This window comes from Mustela lutreola, chromosome 4 (genome assembly GCF_030435805.1).
Source record: "Mustela lutreola isolate mMusLut2 chromosome 4, mMusLut2.pri, whole genome shotgun sequence".
Lineage (NCBI taxonomy): Eukaryota > Metazoa > Chordata > Mammalia > Carnivora > Mustelidae > Mustela > Mustela lutreola.
Window position 1 is genome coordinate 189,635,836 of NC_081293.1, and position 18,541 is coordinate 189,654,376.

Below are 18,541 nucleotides of genomic sequence, written 5' to 3' on the forward strand. Positions count from 1 at the left end.
AAGCAGCATTGTGGAGGGTGTCCTGGTGGAGGGAAGCTCCGGTCACACGCTTCTGGGTTCTCATCCTGGTGCTGCCATTTCCTTGGGAAAGTCCCCTCATTTTTTTGAGCCTTTTTTCTCTTTTGTGAAATATCCTATTATGCTGATGGTCATAGCAACGCCTACTTAATTGGGTTGTATGAAGGACGAAGTAAGACTACATCCAGCATGGGGGTTTCTGCCGTTGGAAAAAGTCCTGAACATGGAGGGTTACAAGTGGGTTGGGGGTGTTGGTTCCTTCACAGGGAGGCGGCATCTGTTCATCTCGAGGAGCCTTGCATGCATCTCTTCTGGGCATGTCGTGACATGAGTAGAGCAGGAAACCATCGGTTTATGAAGCCCTTGACAAGTGTTTCCTGCCAGCAAGTCCTTAGTAAATGTGGCTGTTTGCTGAGATGGGTTGTTGTATTCACGTGATTACTCTAGAGACTGAAGGCACGGAGGATGGGCTGGCTTCCGGCTTGGTGACCAGCTGGATGTCAGGGAGGACGGGCCCCACTAGAGATGGGGAGGCCCTGGGGATGGCCAGGGACTTTATTATGTTGTTGACCGAATGGGAGGTGATGCTATTGGAGATAGTCATGGAAATCAGAACATCATGGTCTTAGAGTATGAACGTGAGTTGAGATGGTCTGATAGACTACTTTTCCAAGAAGGCATAGCAAGATAGCAAGTTAGGGAAGAAGGAAGACCCGGTGAGGGTGTGGTCAGGGGGCATGCCAGGGGCATGTGAAAGACTTGAGGACATTGAGAGGCTAAGGGGACAGAGGCAGAGGAGGCGAAAAAGGAAAAGCGTGTCTAGCACTTTCTCCTAACTTTGCCTCTCCAAACAATGTCTGTCCCACTGGAAGAGTGTTTGCAATAACTCACAGTAGGGCAGTTGTCCAGATAGGATTTACAATAAGGCATCCGTTTCATGAGAGCTACTGTCTAAATTACTGCCCTTCACCAATTGCCGGGTTCCCGGCAGACGGTGAGCCAGGGGTCAAACAATTCAATCAGGTGTCACCACTTATAAATTGAAAATCAGTGGGGTGCAAAATGGATTACCATCAAAATCTATTCAGGTGCAAAACCGCATTTTAAACCCCTAATCCTTAAAAATCACTTCTTCCCTGATTCTTCACAATGACTCCCCCGACACTGAGTTTTAATATTCCCCAGATATGCAAGTGTCAAAAGACATGCCTACAGGAGACCAAAAGTAACGGGGAAGGAACTCCTAATTGGCCTTTTCTTTTGGAATTTGCAAACATGCTGGATTTATGAATTAATACATTGGTAATTTTGTTAGATTCTCAAACTTTGGCGTACAAAAGAATCACCTGGAGAGCTTATTAAAATTCAAATGGCAAGCTCTACCTTTGAGTTTCTGATTTGGCAGATCTGGGATTAGGCCTAGGAAAGGACATTTCTAGCAAGTTCTTGGAGGATGCTGGTGGTCCTTGGACCACACTTTGAGAAACTCTGTTCTGAGATAGGAGTCCTTTGATAAGTGAGCAATGCATGCTTCACTAGTCAAATGATCAGGAAAGGTCCCATTGGACCTGATGTTGAGTGTGTTAAGGGGCTTGATTTCCACCCTCCCTCTGGGCAGAAGGCTGAGAAGAGGCTGGTTCTTTCCATCTCTGAATGATGCCGGGGAGGTATTTTTCTATCTAAATCAATGGTGTTGGACTTTATAGTTGACTCTCTGGAAAGTAGACATGACTTTTTGGAGTCAAAGTTAATGCCTTGTGTAAACTATAGTTGTCACCAGGCCCAATAGGAGACAAGTCTCTTTCCCCAGGACAGAAAAATGGGTCCCGGAAACTGCCTCAAGATACGGTTGCTGCCCATTAATGTTTGGTTTCCCGTCTCTCTTCGGCAGGAGAAATTGAACGATGCACGTACATCAAATACCACTACTCCTCAGCCACCATCCCCAGGAACCTCACTTTCAACATCACGAAGACCATCCGTCAGGACGAGTGGCACGCCCTTCGTAAGTACACCTGAGTTTCTTTCTCTGGCGGTGGCCTTCAGAGGTCACAGAGGTTTGGATGCCCATCGGCAGCCTGGTCTGGACGGACGAATGTGCCTCTTAGGCCTGTAGATGGTCTCAGAGCACGACAGTGATTCCTTCAAGCGTCAGTGCCTATGGGTCAGAATTGCCTCCGCTGGCTTTGATGGCAGTAGACTTACAGAGTTTGCTCCTAAAATTAAAAACAGGGGCGCTCCGTTGGAAGAGCATGTGTCTCTTGATCTTGGGGTTGTGAGTTCAAGCCCTATGTTGGGACAGAGAGCCTACTTAAAAAAATAAATAAATAAATAAATCAAGGCAACAAATACATGTAGCATAAAGAAAGAAAAAAAAAAAAAGAAAAAAGAAAACGAACAACCCCAAAGCAATGAACTGACAAATGATCGGTAATCTTACTTGGTTACCCGGGTATGACTTCACTACCTAATGAAACCAGCTCCTGGGATCTAACTTCAGTGCGTCTCCTGAGTTGCTTGGAGAATTCTCGTGGCAACCGTGAATCCCTCATGCCGTTCTTTGTACTTGGTTAGGCCCGCTGGGGGTTGCAGGCTACATAGCATTGGAAGTTTGTGTCTGGGTGAGTCGCTAAGGGATAGGATCTCTTGTTTCCCCAAGAACGAGAGGTTTGGGGATCCAGTGCGCATGTGACTGCCCAGGTGAGGTCAGGATAGCTGCCTCCAGCTCTTAGGGAGTTTCTTGGTTGGGAACCTTCAGAGATGCTAATTGTGGTAAGAGGACGACTTCATTAGCAAGCCAAGGTAGTTGGCTATTTCCATTTTCCCATTCCGTGGGTTGTCCTGCTTGTCCGTGTCCCGGAAACTGTCCTTTGCTGGTGGCACAGTTCTTCAGGGGACATATTCTGCTCTGAATTGTATCTCCTGCATTTGGCATTTCTTTTCTGTTGCAGCCTTCCCCCAACGTGATCTCACAAGACATAGAAATATGCGAGGGAGGGTCTTTTATGGTTTGCTAAATTGTTCCGTCAGTTTTGAAGAAGGTCGAAAACCTCTTTCTTCCCTTCATTGTTGCCTAGTCCTATCTTGCATGCTCGGCGGCTGACAGGTATCTTCCACTTGTTAGTTTGGCTTTAATCAAACGACCATGGCTTGAGGTGGAGGCAGGGGAGAGAGGCATGTAAAATTAAAACAAAGCAACGATTCACTGGTTTCAGGAAAAAAAGACTGTGACCAGGTGTCTGGATGATTGCTCCTGCCGCTGGCCCGAAGTGGTGGGGCTGGTGTCAGTGGCTGGAAAGCATTAACTAAGTTGTTACCTTCAGGCTGTGACATTACCAGACACAGCAAGCAGAGCGCTAACATTGCAAGTGCATTCCTGTGCACCAGACATTGAGCTAGGCTTACTTAACTTTAATGTGAGATTTGCCTTAGAAATACTAGTAATACTAGTAATACTAGTAATCAGGATTACTAAAAAAAAAAAAAAAAAAAATTTTTTTTTTTTGGCCGTAGACACTTTCGGAGACTTTCGGAGACAATTACATAGATTCTCGAAAATGACTGCTCATTTCCCACTTACATTGGTCTACGGTAACAGAAGCCTGCAGTAGATGTTCAAGGTTCATGATAAGCCTTGCCGAGTAACCACTTAAATATAACTTAAATTATGGGGTCATAACAGAAGCTAAGAAGAAGTGATCGGCGTGGCTTTGGTTCATATTTACTCAATTCAACCAAAGGTACTGAGTTTTTCTATGTACCAGACACACACTGAGGCCACAGGGAACTCTTTGAAAGAGCTCACACCTGGAGGTAGAGGTGGGGGGGGTGGGGGAAGGACCCATTCACAACTCAAATAATTACAAGGCAGTGTGATGGTTACAATATAGTATAATTGTTTCAAGCAATTAAGGCAGTTTGTGAGAGTTTTCCAGCAAGAAGGAGAATTAGTGTAAATTGCTCTGAGGCATTTCCAGGGAAACTCAGTAGAATGTTATGGGCTGCGCACAGTAGATCCCTGGATCCCTGGAATTCGACTAAATTACCTACTGTGGCATTGCTGGGATGTTACATGGTGTTGGCAAAGACAGAGAGAGGAGGCCAACGCTAAGGTTTGTGGAATCTTCTTGGAGTCCAGCATCTCTGGGGTCCTTGTTCTGAAACCGCGGCACCATTGGTTCTGCAAACTTGAGTGGGCAGATGATGCCTGTGAATCGGGGTGCTAATAGTTTTCTGTTTTGAACAGATAAAAGCGCTCTCACCGACTGATACGTGAAGTCTTTGGCATCCCACGGTGGGTGAAGTGGATGCTTTTTGGAGGGATTTGTCTGCCTGTTTCACAGAGCGGCCTAATGGCTATTAAGCAGGCAGAGAACATTTGCCACTCCTGATATCAGTGATAGCTACTCTCAGCCGGAGGGCAGGTGAGGGCAGGTGACCATCTGTCCCATCTGACGTTGGTGCTAAGTGTAATTGTCAATGCTGGCGTCATGGGAAAGGATAATAAATGTCAATTTTAATTTTCAAAGGTCAGATATTGATTGATATCAATATCAATTGATATTGATAGGTGGGAAGGGGGCTCATGAGCCCCCTCTGAAATAAAATAGAAACTACAAAGGCTAGCAAACCCCTATAACCAAGCTTTGGAAATTAAAAAAAAAAATCGGACTCTGATTTCATATTTGAGAGCTCTGTACTCTGTAATACTGTCAATGAGATCAAATAAATCCATAAACCCATTGATCCCAGGCTGGTTATCATTTCGGAATTTGACCATAATATCCTACATTCTGTCATTTTTTTCTCAATAGATCATATTTACCAAAGGCAAGAAATCGGTATTTTTTCTGAAACAATTTGGAAAATATTTCAGACTTTGCTTAAATTGAGGTTAAACGTTCTTCATGTGGTCATCACCCCTTGATGTAGGGAAATACATATTTTTTTTTTTCTAATAGGAAAAGCACAGTTTGGTTTAAAACTGTGCTGTGGTTTCTCAACAGTTTCCACCACCAGTGGGAGGCTTCACTGTCTGGCCGAGAGCTCATCCACTTTATGGTCAAGTGAAGAGTAGTGAAGGAATAAAATTATTTGTAGGTCACTAGGCTTATAAATCCAAGTGTAAAGAGATAATAACCACCCTGGGGAATAAAGGCCAGAGAGCCAAAAGTATAAGTGTGTGCATGTGTGGGGGCTGTGGGGGTGGGGGGGCGGTCTCTGAGGTATGAATGCTGGCTCGTCTGAGTGCCGTGTTGGCGAGGTTTACTTGGGCTGGATGGCGATGGCTGGTGAAGCACTCTATGTTTGTTGTCTTCCCACCCGGGTCGGAGCTCCCTGGGAGGAGGCAGAACCCCTTCCAGAGTTGGAGCTGTGCCCTCATTCCCCCCAGGCATGACTCTCTGTCTGGGGCAATCCCTTTGCCGCCCTGTCCGTCCACTGCCTCCCGTTAAGTTCCAGTGACCCTGAGTGGTGTTTGTCCAGACTCCGTGGTTCTGACTCAGAGCCTCCTGCCCCCTCCAGCGGGGGGCCCATGAGGGGTGGACGGTGGCGACGGGAGACGAGCTTGGCCAGTGCTACTCTCTGGATGGGCTGCCTGGTGTGATGTTTTGATTATGACAAAATCAGATGAGTGGCGGTGCAGGGGAAGCAGGCTGGCGCTGCGGTGGCACCTGAAACACTGCCACTTCCTCTGGTCTCTAGAAAACAATGACCCCGCAGGCTTCTCATGCTCTGCAGCTCTGCCTGAGTTTGCAGCCCTTGTTGGGAGAATTCTGTGTCCTCCTGCCACCTCCAGGGGCCCTTGAGGCCATCCCCAGTGGCTCTGCCTTTACTCCATGTGCCACGGGAGTCCCTTTGGTGATGCCCTTTCAGTGAAGCAGGGGGCCTGCATGTGGCCATTGGTTGGGCAAGGGGAAGTGGGTGGGCAGGGAGCCTGGTGGCCTGTGCTAGGGCCTGGGGAGCCCAGAGGGCGAGAAAGCTGGGTCTGCGAAGACGTCTGAGAGATCAGGGCTTCTGCAGAAGGAGCTGGCACGAGTGGTGTTGCACCAGGTGGTCCCGAGGAGCCTGCCTGGGAGCCACAGGGCAGGCACCTGGTGGAAGGTACGAGAAGGGTACGTACCTCCGATCTCTGCTTTGCTGCTGCCAAGTTTCCCCTGGGGTCTGAGCCCTAGCACTCCCGAGTCACCATTTTTGTGCAGTTACGGTTTTGCATTCCACATGGTGTTTTCAGGATGGAGGTTTCCACTCGCAGCTGATTGCCCCTGGCAGCAGGAATCAGGGAGCTGGGACTCCACTTCCCTGCAGTCAGAGCCTCTGCCTTATCTCTCGGGAGGCTGAGGGCCAAGAAAGCTAGCGTTGTTTATTTATTTATTTATTTTAAAGCCTCCTTCTGTCAAGACTGAAATTTCAGTTAATTAGATCGGATGGTCCCAGGGCACATTTCCAGCCGGCCAGGGAGGGAGAGAGGAGGAATGATCCCCATCCCGGACGTCACTGTCCCTGCTCCCCCATCCTCCTGAGGGCGCTCTTCCAACAACACACGCTCACACAGGAGCTCTGGGAAGTGGGGTCCGAGAAATAAGATGGGTCCTTAAGACGGAGGAGAGGAGAAGAGGGCAGGGGTGTAGGGGAGGGAGACAGACCGAGATGGAGCCTGAGACCATGAAGAAGCAAGGGCGTTTCAGTGAGTGTGCTAAAAGAGGGAGAAGAAATGAAAATCCGGAAGTTTCTTGTCTAATGTAGACCCTTGGATGACACACCTGGCTCCCTGACCCCAAAGCTGGAGGGTGCCCATGGTGGGGGGCCTGTAGGCTAGCTCAGTTTTGGGGGCCAGCGCCCACCCAGGTTGGCGTGTGGTGAGAAGCTTGGTCTGTCCTGCTGCTCTGTTGTACATTTCAGCGCAGAACACTTACCGTACTCTGCTTGGCCAAGCCCTACCTGGTCTCCCTCTCTTCTGGCCTTTTCCACACCCTCTCCTCTTTCCATAATTAGTGCATCCTGCCCCTGGACCCTAGTCTCCCTGGGGCTGCTGTTTTATTTCTTCTAGCCACTGCCAGGTCATGCCTACCCCTTGCTCCCGAGGCTACTTCCTGCTCTTTCCCCCTGGCTTTGGCCTTTTGGACTTGGATTTATGTTTGCTTCTTGCCTGATGGCACTTTTCTTTTCCTTTCCCTGTGAACTGCCCTGGCAGCTCCTGGACCAGCCTGTTCATCTACGCTCTGGACTTTCTGCCCATTAAGACTTCTGGGCTCCAAGCTCAGGAGTTGCCTGGATTTCTGGTCCCTCCTTCCCCAGCCATCAGAAGGAGGCTGGGGAAGGAGGATGAATGTGGTAGACCAAGGGGCTTGGGATGAAAATAAAATAACAGTAACTACCCCAGTGATGACTACCTTTTTGTCATATCCACTGTAATGCCCCTTGAGGTTTCCTCCTAGGAGCCCAATGCAGTTTTCCAGCTCCTTTGCAGACAGAGTAGCCAAGCCAGGGAGAAAATGGTTTACCAGAGGTTCCACCTTGGCCTTGGAGGAATCGGAGACTCAGAATCCAGGTCCAAACTCCAGTGGACTTCCTCCAGCTATTTTTTCCCTTTCTGTTTCTGGCTGCTGTTATGTAAAACAGCTTAATGAAGTAAACATCCCAGACATTAGAAGCTTGGGTCCCCTGCAGTGTCAGCCATTTTCTTTCCCCTGCATCCGCATCAGAGCCCAGCCTGCATGAGGCTCTTACTGCATGCAGTCTGTTGTGAGCTGCCTCTTGCTTGCAAGACTGGCCTCCGTGGGGGTCATGCCTAGCGAGAAGCCATCCCCAGCACTGTGAAAGCTTGGTCGCACAGAAACTCAATCATCAGGACATCACCATATGTCAGTTGGTGTCCTGAAGTCTTTGCTTTTTGCAAACGTCTTTGTCCCTCAACCCCACCTAGCCCTTGCAGGGACTGTTGTAAACTTTTGAGGATCCCCATGGGCTGCTCTGTGCCTGTCCTCCCAGAGCTTCTGGTTTTTTCTGCAGCAAGCCAGGCAGAGAGCACAGCCCCCTTCACGTGCCACTGCACCTCCATCTGCCCTTGCAGCGGTAACTCCTGCCGGGACACTCCTCCTCCTCACAGCTTCCCCTGCCTGTCAAAAATTCAATGAACTTGTTTGTGCAAAGGTGCTCACATCTTCTTGGTTTACCCCCCCCCCCCAATAGTATTTTTAACTTTCAAAAGACCTAACCCAAAGGGATGACGATGCAGTGGTTAAAGGTAGTGCAGAGTTCCCTAAAATCGTAGTGCAGATGCTCTCACTCCCACCTACTGCGGTGGCTGGCCTGACTGGGGGTCGGCGACAGGAATGGAGTGGACAGGATGGGGGTTTATTTCTGAGATGGCCTCAGGAGTGGGAAGGAAGGAAGCCTGGGGTAAAAGTTGGGTTGGAGGATACAGTGCTTTCTGTTAAAGATGTGCTGATGATCCCTGTACTGAAGCAAATCTGAGAATCCCCGTGTCGGTGTCATTGTGTTTGTCAAACACAACTCACGAATGTGTGAGTCCAAGTTTGTGTGGGGCATTAGCTGGGAGTCTGGCCTAGAAACATTCTCACAGCTTCCGTACATTGGAACCTGCCTCCTTCTGCTGAGCGTTGTGAATCAGATGCCACAAAGGAGAGCTGGGCACAATCCCACCAACTTCCCTCGCCCATTTGTTCATTTATTCATTCAATATTCATGGAGAAACCCTGTGTTAGGTGCTGGAGGGGATATTAAAAGGTATTCTTCTTTCCAAATTGGATGATCTATTTCCAGGTGCCAACCTGGCAAGGGATCAGACTGCTTGTTGCTTAATGTTTATTGACTACCCAGAACATAGGCTAATGCTACTGACGTGCACACATCATGGGTCCCGAACTCCTCACTTATGTCAGCAAGATTTCCTTATAGAGGGCATAAAAGCAAAGTAGAAGCCCAAACTACCTCGCACAGAGGCATGGCCTGTTTGTTTGTTTGTTTGTTGTTTGTTTGTTTTATGGAGCAAGGGAAAAGTGGGGATGACCTGGGATCTGCCTCTTCTTGGCCCTCCTGGGGGGAACTGTCCAGGCTCTAGGTGCTGAAAAGGAAGCCCTGTATGACTTGTGATTCCTCTTTCCGACAGCTTGGACAGTCACAGCTCACTGTCCAGGCACGCTGTAACAGTCGGGGGAAGGAATAAAACCAGAAACTGAATATTCCAGCGGGCAGGAATAGCTCAGCAACAGTGACTGTGTGTTGGATGAGGCATGGATGCCTGGGCAGCAGACACTTATCATTAAGGCAGTGGGTCAGCAGGTATGAATACAGTGAGGATTCAGGACTACATGATCCAGTTCTTACAGGCCCCACTTCTATAGGAAATCTAGAACATTAGGGAGTTAGCATAAGGAATAGAGAGCAGTGCCTGAGAAAAGCCCACATTTAAGGTCCGGGATACACAGGTTAAGGGGTATCATGCCTTGATCAAAATGGGAGATAATTTTAGTAAAAGCAGCAGTCTCAAACTGCTAGGTCTCAAACTAGGATTGGTCCTAGGCTTTGGAGTTGAGGCTGCTTCTGAAGATGGTAGGACTATGGTGAAGGGTAGGAGAGAGGCATCTGGGTATCAGAATGTTCTAGCAGAAAAGGTAATTAAGTTCTGTATTTCATGGTAAAGGTCATATTAGAGTCTACTGGTGCTACTCAAATGTGGTCCATGGGCCATTCTGCATCATCGTCAAACTCATTAGAATTGTTAATTCATGGGCCCCAACCCAGGCCTATTGAATCAGAATCTCCAGAGTTTGAGAACGCTTGGTGTTGGAGGGGACATTGGTGGCGGCTGTAGTGGTCAATGAAGGCTCGGGAGGACAGAGAGTATGTGGGCCTTGAATGGAGGTTGGGAGAAGGAATATTGAATTTAGTACAGCCTCTCACACAGAAGCAGGACTTTTTTTTTTTTTTTTTTTAAAAGATTTTATTTATTTACTTGAGAGAGAGCAGGAATGAGGAGAAGGTCAGAGAGAGAAGCAGACTCCCCATGGAGCTGGGAGTCCGATGCGGGACTCGATCCCGGGACTCCAGGATCATGACCTGAGCGGAAGGCAGTCGTCCAACCAACTGAGCCACCCAGGCGTCCCAGAAGCAGGACTTTTAACCCTATTCGTGTATTGTTTGTTGTCTGTGTGTCTGTGTCTATTTTCTATTATAGCTTTGGTAATTCACTTTTCCTCCATATTTCTTTTTGTTAATTTAATAAAACAGCATGGAAGAGGTGAGCTATTTTCTTTGTCTGTCTTTCTGCATTATGTATACTATTAGCATTTTCCTAACATCTAGCCTGAAACCTCTTTGTTGTGTCTCCAACGTTCTTCTTCATTTTGGAAACTGGCTTCAGGCTCCACTGAGGCTAGGGGGCACTGGATTGAGTTCTAGCTCTGTCACTGTCTAGGTATATGACCCTGGGCAAACTATGTCAGTGTTTTAAACCAATACACTTATCTGTAAAACAGGTAGTAATACCTGTCTTGAGAGTTATTAAAAAGTTTAAATTAAAATAATTAATGTGAACACAGTAAGTCTGCAAAACCTAATACCAGGAGGCATTAGGTGCCTCGATTATAGGAGGGCAGAGTTGTACCAGGCATTGGGGTCCCCGTAGGATGTGGGGGAGAGGATTTAAAATGACCTTTTGTGGACCTGGGGGCTTTTCTCTTGAACTCTGCACAGACTGTGTGGGTGTTTGCCTCCTATGTGGCTGCACGTGTTAGTGGGTCTGTGGTGGGTTTGCTGTCTGAACAGGTGTGTGTGATGGGAGCTTGTATCAGGTGCGCACAGTGTGGGAGTAGAAAGTGGCTGAGAGGATTATGTGCTGAATGGCAACAGTGTGGCATATTGTGAAAGGAATTTCAGAACAGAAAATCATCAGTGTTTGGGATCCTCAGTGGGATAGCAATAGCAGAAGCAGCCCTCTAATTTACCATTTGTGTCCAATAAGAATACAGTTTAGACAATAACAGGAGTCTCTAGAAGATTTACATACTAAGTGGCTAAGAAGTAACATTTTCAGAGCTTTGAAGATAAATATGCTGTGAGTACATTTGTACTGAAATCATTGACGGGAGCATGGAAATGATTCTCTCAACTGTTGCGGTTCAGCCTGCCTTTTAGGGAGGCTGCAATTTCCAGTCTGTACTGTGATCAAATGCTCTTCTCTTCCTGAAGTGGAAATACTGCAAGAGGCTTGGGGATTTAGGGAAAGGAGGTGAGTCTAGGAAGAGGATAGTTGGCATAGTCAGGGTTGAGGCATGATATTCCTATTCTGGGGGAAAAGGATGCTCCTTATTTTCAACTCTGTGCTCAGGATGGGCTATGGGATGGTGTAGGCTGTGGTCATGGATATTGCCATTCTGCGTTACCAACGAAGAAGGACTAAGAATTACAGGGAGATAGATTGGCCTTCAAGATCGCTTATAACCTGTGAGTTGGGTGTGAGGGGGGCTACAGCTCTGTCTGACCTGAGTCTCCTTGGGAAGTAGGGCTGAGCTTGAGCGTGGTGGGCCTATTCTGTAGCCGTGACCATGGGGAGAAAGATGGAACTTGAGTCCTGATAGCAGGGGTTCGAGGGAAGCAGTGAGGATCTGAAATGCCAGGTTCATGGAGTGGGCAGAAGGCAAGAACCAAATCCAGAGTGAAGGTAAGGCAGAATATGTAGGGTTGCTGGAGAGACAATGAAGCATTGCTGAGTCCAAGACTCTGGTGTTGCCCATCAAGTCATATTTAGTGATCGTCAGTGTTGGCTGCCTGGACAAACCCCACATTTCTGTTCATGACTAAGAAGAAAGGCTGCATAAACTGATCAGGTTTAAGGACTTTTTATTTATTTTTTTGGCCATCATGTTAGTGATGGAGTTACCAGGCTGAGCTAAAATGTTTGGTCCTCTGAGATAATCGGGGGAGCTGACCCCTGCGCTAGTTTGACTTTGGGGCTGATGTTCTCTGCTATTTTTTGGTCTTTTGCTGGTATCTGACTTTGGTTTGGACTTGGAGGTCATAGAAGGTCAAGAGGTTGGCCTGGTTCTGGGTAACTCAGGCTTACCTAAAGTAGTTCTCCATGGAGTTCAGCCTTGCTCATATAAAACTGTAATTTTATGTGTAGAAGGTGGGAGGTGGAGCTAAACCTGAGCCAAAAATAATGTGTTACTTGTCTTGCTTCACTCTCTATGCCTATCTATCTTGGGAGTCTTCCATGGAAGCTTGGTATTGACTACAATTAAAACATTCTTGGATTCTTTGTAATTCAACATTCCAACCAGGGCCATCCAGATGAACTTCCTGGCATGATGGAGATGATCTATAAATCTGCATTTCCCAATATGCTAGCCTTAAGCCATATCTGACTGTGGAGCCCTTGAAATAGGAGTAGTGCAATTAAGCAATTGAATGTCTAATTTAACTTAATTTAAATTTAAATGATCACACATGGCCGAGCAGCTACCATATCAGACAGTGTAGTTCCGAACAATCCTCAAATTTCTTAAATAGATTCCACTTCCAAATTATAAGCTGTTGATTATGAACATTCAGACATTAAATCACAACCTTAAAGGTGTTTTGAGTGCGCCGGCCATCTTTCAGGGGCTGGAAACACACATTCCCTTGAGTCGCCCAGATCCTGACTTGTCATGCTGCCCTTGGGCTCCGAGAAGCCCCACTCCCAGAGCTAACTGGGGTGTTCTTAGGCTTTTCTGCTGATCTGTGCCCTGGGCAGGTGAGGCGAGGTGGCAGGAGAAGTGTCTCATCATGACCTGTGCCAAATCTGGGCCAGGTTGTTGCAGGTCAGATTCCCTGGAAAGATTCTGAGGTGGAGTTTTGCCGGAGGTTGTTTATTAAGCAGTGCCCTAAGGACCCAGTTCTGCAGTAAGGAAGGGAAGAGCAGGATGAGACAGAGGGAGAAGTCCAGCTATAATACAGGCCCAGTGACACGCCCCCCACCCCGTCCCTTGCAGAGGGCTCTGGTCCCACCAGTGACTCTTTAGAGTTTCTGGAATGGGGTCAGATGGCTGGGCCGGAACCTCCTACCTGGTAACATTACTTCTTGGATGTGGGCTCACCAGAGTAGGGACAGCTTTGGGCCTCCATGCTCTGTGTCTGAGTAATCCCCAGAAGGGGCTGACCCCTGAAAGGCCAACAGCCCTCCCAGAACCAGGGCAACAAATCCTTCCTTGATGGGGGTCCTGGGTGGTGTGTGCAGTGTCCACCATGTGGGCATTGGATGGAGTGATTGCTTGAGGTTGGTGGTAAGAGGGACTGAGACTCCGATGGAGCCCCGGCTCAGAGTGCGAGCCTGTAAGAGACAGAGGTGCAGCTGGAGCCCAGGCCTTGGTGGTCGCAGGAGTCGTGCTCTTTCCTCTCCCTGAGGATCCCTTCCCTATGCTTTACCAGACAGACCTACTCACAGACTCTTCTGTTCTCTCTGCCCGTTTTCTTAGGTCCTAGGCTTTCTAATTTACATTGTCCTATGGGACAGTCCTATGGGAGGAGTCATCCTCCTCTCCTACCCCGCCCCCATTGTCCAAAGCAAGTGAAGAACCCTCCCCACGAGTCGCCAGGCTAGCTGCCCCTCCATGCAAGAGCTCAAGTAGTCAAAAGAAATGAAAGAAAGCTATTTATTTTCCACTTCTGGGTTTTTTTTTTTTTTTCCATTTAATTACTGGTATCACAACAGGTCTTTTTTTCTATTGCTTTTTATTGCAGATGTATAGTATTTTATCTACATTATGAGTTAAGTAGGTTTTTGTGGACAAGCCTCGAAACCCAATCATTTATAACAGACATGACTTCTCTGGAAATAGGTTCTGAATTCTAAATAACTGACTTACAAATGAGGCTTGAGAACAGAACTCCTTTCCAAGCTGGAGACTATCTTTTACTTTCCGGGCAGTTTGCCTCTGAATGGTCTCCCTGCCTCCCTCCCTCCCTGCATCTCATGCTGGGTCCCCGAACCAGACACCATCCATGGGGTGAAAGCACCGGCTCCTCCTAGGTCCCTGGTTCTCAGTCCCAAACCAGCTGCTGATACAAAATTAATGAACGCCCCATGATGCGCCCTGCGTAGGCTTATCTGAAATCCAGAAATCCAGCCGTGAGACCGCAAGCATCTTTGACGTTAGGTATCATTTGGTCTCAGTCCTCTTCTCCGTTCACATTGATAAAATGAGACTAATTATGTAAGATTTCCCTGAGGCTCCTTGCTTGGGCACCTAGCACCAAATTAGAAATGAGCAGTCAGAGGGGTGTGTGTGTGTGTGTGTGTGTGTGACCTTTTGAGGCCGAGAGACTCCTGAACGAGGGTGTGGAGGGGACAGCACCCGGGAGAGGACAGCACCCGGGATGACATCAGCGTTTGTATTCCACACGCCACCCCATCCCTCCGCTTCCCTCCTGGAGCTTCTAGATGCTGCACAGTTGCCAGGGAAACCACGAAGAGGAGCTACACAAAAGCTACCTTTCCAGAGCTCTGGGCAACTTATCGTGAGGATAGAGCAGAAGGAAGGGAGTGTTTGTTCCAGCCCTGAGTTGAGGAGAAATGGTGACTTCAAGCCAGCACCCCATCCTGTGTTGCCCCGGTCCGGCTGCGTCCCTCTGTCAGGCTAGCTCTGCGCGCTGCTGCCCTCCCCCACCCCACATGGCCTGCTGCTCCTGCCCGAAGGGATCTTTTCATTTCCTGGAAGTAAACATCACTTCATATCAAAAAGAGTAGGGACCTCTGGTTTCTGGCTAAGGTTTGAAATCCGGTTCCTGTGTAGCGTGGCAGAGCTAACAGAAATGTCCAGTTAAAAAATACCGCCTCTGTTCCATGTTAAGTTGCAGAAGGCCTGGGATCCTAAGCATTTGCAGTTCTTGGTCAGAGCTTTGCGCTCTGGTTCCCGAAGCGCCATCTTTGGTTGTTCCTGGAATGACCTGGCAGCACCTTCCTGCCCAGGGTTTCCTGAGGGCCTGACTGTGCACAGCTGGGCAGTGACAGAGGGGCCTGGAGGGGCCTGGAGGGGCCTGGAGGGGCCTGGAGGGGCCTGGAGGGGCCTGCAGTCTACTGGAGAGTCTAGAGCAGCAACAGCAACTCAGAATGGTGGGGGCTGGGCCTATGGGACACCGGCACACAAAGTGCCACCAGCAGTGTGCAGAGAGGAGGAAAAGGCTGTTTCAGCCCAGCACAGTGGGTCAGGAATAGGGGCACTTGAAATGGCCCTAAAATACTTCATTCATTAAACATGAGTCCTTACCATTTACAGGAACTGTTTGGGGCACCAGATGAAAGGAATGGCTGTTTTTGTTTGTTTGTTTTGTTTTTAAATTTTATTTATTTATTTGACAGACAGATCACAAGTAGGCAGAGAGGCAGGCAGAGAGAGAGGGAGGAAGCAGGCTCCCTGCTGAGCAGAGAGCCAGAAGTGGGGCTCGATCCTCAGACTCTGGGATCATGACCTGAGCAGAAGGCAGAGGCTTTAACCCACTGAGCCACCCAGGCGCCCAGGAATGGCTGTTTCTTATCCTTATGGAACTTAACGCTCTTATGTAATTACTACCACTACTGAGTGCTTACCATGGCCCTGAGATGCATTATTTTACTTAAACCCCAACTGTCCTGTGAGGAGCGTACACTTTGGACATTTGTCTTACAGAGGAGGATGCGGAGGCTTACAGAGGTGACAGAGGTCACTCATGGGAAAGGCACATGGTGTGAGCAGTGGGACTTGAGGATGCCTTAGCAAATTCATCCATCAGCACGTATGGGATGGATAGAAGTGGGTGGTATCTGGATCCCGAGAGGCTCTCTGTGAGAGGCCAGGCCTGGGATCTCCTGGCACGGATAGGCTCTTCCCAGTGGATCTGGGGCTTGATCACACAAGGAGGTGGGGTTCCCTGCTGAGTGGGAATGCTTGGGGGAGGAGTGAAGTTCTGAGGTGTGTGGACAAGGTCTGAACAAGCAGGTTTCTTACTCCTCTTGGATGGGAACTGTCTTTATCCCCAAGAATAACATTTATCTGCACTAACCAAGGGCATGGAAAATGGGAAAATGAGCTTTCTTGGAAGCATAGGGAAGAATTAACTATATTTTGTTGAGCTTATATTTCTCTTTCCGTACATGGAAATATAAGGTATTTTCATTACATTCAAATGATAATTCAACTTACGTTCAAAAGAGAATTGAACTTCGGCATCTGGTAAATGTATGAATTCTATATCTCTTTGACCTTGAAGTCTCAAAGCTAACTAACTGTGTGTGTTATTAAACAAGACCCCTTTGATCATGGTCATTAAGCTGTAAAAATGAGTCATCATATGTGTGTGTGTGTATATATATGTATATAATACATATATTATGTATATATGTATATATATGTATATAATATATATGTATATTATATATAATATATGTACACATATACATATATACATATGCACATACGTATATGTACATATATACATATATAATATATGTATATAATACATATATTATATACATATACATACAATACATATAATATATACATATATAAATATTTAAATAAATTTAAATGTACCAAATCCTTAAAAGTTATTCTTGAGAATGGAATAATCAACTACAACACAATTCACTAGTCACTCGTGAACTCAGATTTAAGAAGATGGTTAGATTTTCTTGTATTTTTTTATTTTAGACTGGATTCTCACCCTAGGATTGTAGGGGGGGTGGAATCAATGAGTAGCTATTACTTACTCTCAGAAAGTAGGGGTCTTCTGCCTTACCCAGTTGGAGGCATGAATAATTCAGCATGATCATGGGCTCCTTTGTCCTCTCTTGAGGTTGGGCTCATTAAAATTGCATGGCCAAGGGACACTGGTGAGGAAATGGCTGGCACCCTTCATATGGGCTGCCAGAAACTCCAACATTGTGTTGTAACAACCTCAGCTCTCACTCTGCAGAAACTGAGCTGCCACTAGTGGGAAATGGTCAACGGATGAAGGAAGAACATGGGTGAAAAGTAGGCAGGTGTCTCCTCCAAGTGTGGTGGCTTTCTTCCATTCCCCTGGCAGCAGTCCTGGTGGTGCATGGAAATGGAATGCTGTCTCCATGCTCACTATTGATCAACTGAGTCATTATCATTGGCCTCATCATTAAGTATTTATAGTTTACTGTGCACAAGGTAAGTGCTGAACAGACAGGGTACTCTTTTAGAAGCTTTCCAGGACTATCTAATTCATCTCCTTCAGTGAGATGGAATCTCCAGAGAAAGCATCTAGAGCCAATTGCTAACAATCAGTACTATGTTTTTGTTCTTTTTGTTTTTGTTTTGTTTTGTTTTGTTGGCAGGGGGATCTTGATTCTACTCCAAAGGATTTTTTTTTTAAAGATTGTATTTATTTATTTGACAGAGAGAGATCACAAGTAGGCAGAGAGGCAGGCAGAGAGAGGGGGAAGCAGTCTCCCCGCTGAGCAGAGAGCCTGATGTGGGGCTCGATCTCAGGACCCCGAGATCATGACCTGAGCTGAAGGCAGAGGCTTAACCCACTGAGCCACCCAGGCACCCCAGAGAGAATTTTTTAAAAATAATTTTGAAAAATGCCGTAGTTCTTTTGTAACATTTTTTTTTTTTTTTCCCTAGCTCAGTGTATGACATTTATAGGAACAGCTAGGATTCGACTTGGAGGTTGAAAATGATGGAAACCAAGTGAAATTTTTAAAATGTCATAGGGTCAGGTCAAGTTTGTTTAAGAATTGTCAGAGAGATTGAAACCTAATGTAAATGCTGATGAATCTTGAAAGGAGGGAGGAAATCTGAAACAGACGTTGTCCCCAGGGGCTATACTGGAAAGCAAGCATTTGCCCATCATCTCAACCCTTTAAGTCTCTGTCGTAATCGTGCCCTGTAACCACTCGCCCCAATCCCAGCCCGTTTTTCTTCCTCATTAGATGAACATTTACCCTCCTTCTATTTTATTTCTTTCTGTCATTGGCTTATTTAATTTCTTCTCATTATCAAAATAAAACCTAACAGAAAAATTTGACAGAAAAGTCTTATGAGAGTAGGAAAGCAAGATCTAAAATTTGACCACCAAGAGGCAAATTACTGATGGGTCACATATCCTTTAGCATTTCTTTCCATGGTGTAAATAATATTTTATATATAATTTTATATTCCAAGTTTGATTTATAATTATAGACATTTCCCTGTGTCATCAAAACTCTTCATAAACCCAATTTTAATGACATCATAATAATCTACCATACACACATGCATAATTTACATAACCTTTTTTCTACAGTTAAATGTTTATGTTGTGCTAGTTTAAGGCTGTTAGAATAACATTGTAATGATCATGTTGTGCATAAATCTTTGACAATATTTTTGATAACTTGTTTAGGATAAATTCCTAAAACAGGGATTATTGGCTCAAAAGACATGTGCATTTTTTTTTTTAAAAAGATTTTATTTATTTATTTGACAGAGAGAAATTACAAGTACACTGAGAGGCAGGCAGAGAGAGAGAGAAG

The 18,541-nt window shown here is 46.6% G+C and overlaps 1 protein-coding gene across 1 annotated transcript in view; it reads left to right on the forward strand.

Annotated features, from left to right (window-relative positions):
* Nucleotides 1-18,541, forward strand: part of TMEM178B (transmembrane protein 178B) — a 343,789-nt gene that overhangs the window by 117,919 nt on the left and 207,329 nt on the right. The window contains exon 2 of the mRNA XM_059172047.1: nt 1,910-2,023. Within this exon, the coding sequence (XP_059028030.1) occupies nt 1,910-2,023 (114 nt within the window). The remainder of the gene's footprint in view (nt 1-1,909; nt 2,024-18,541) is intronic.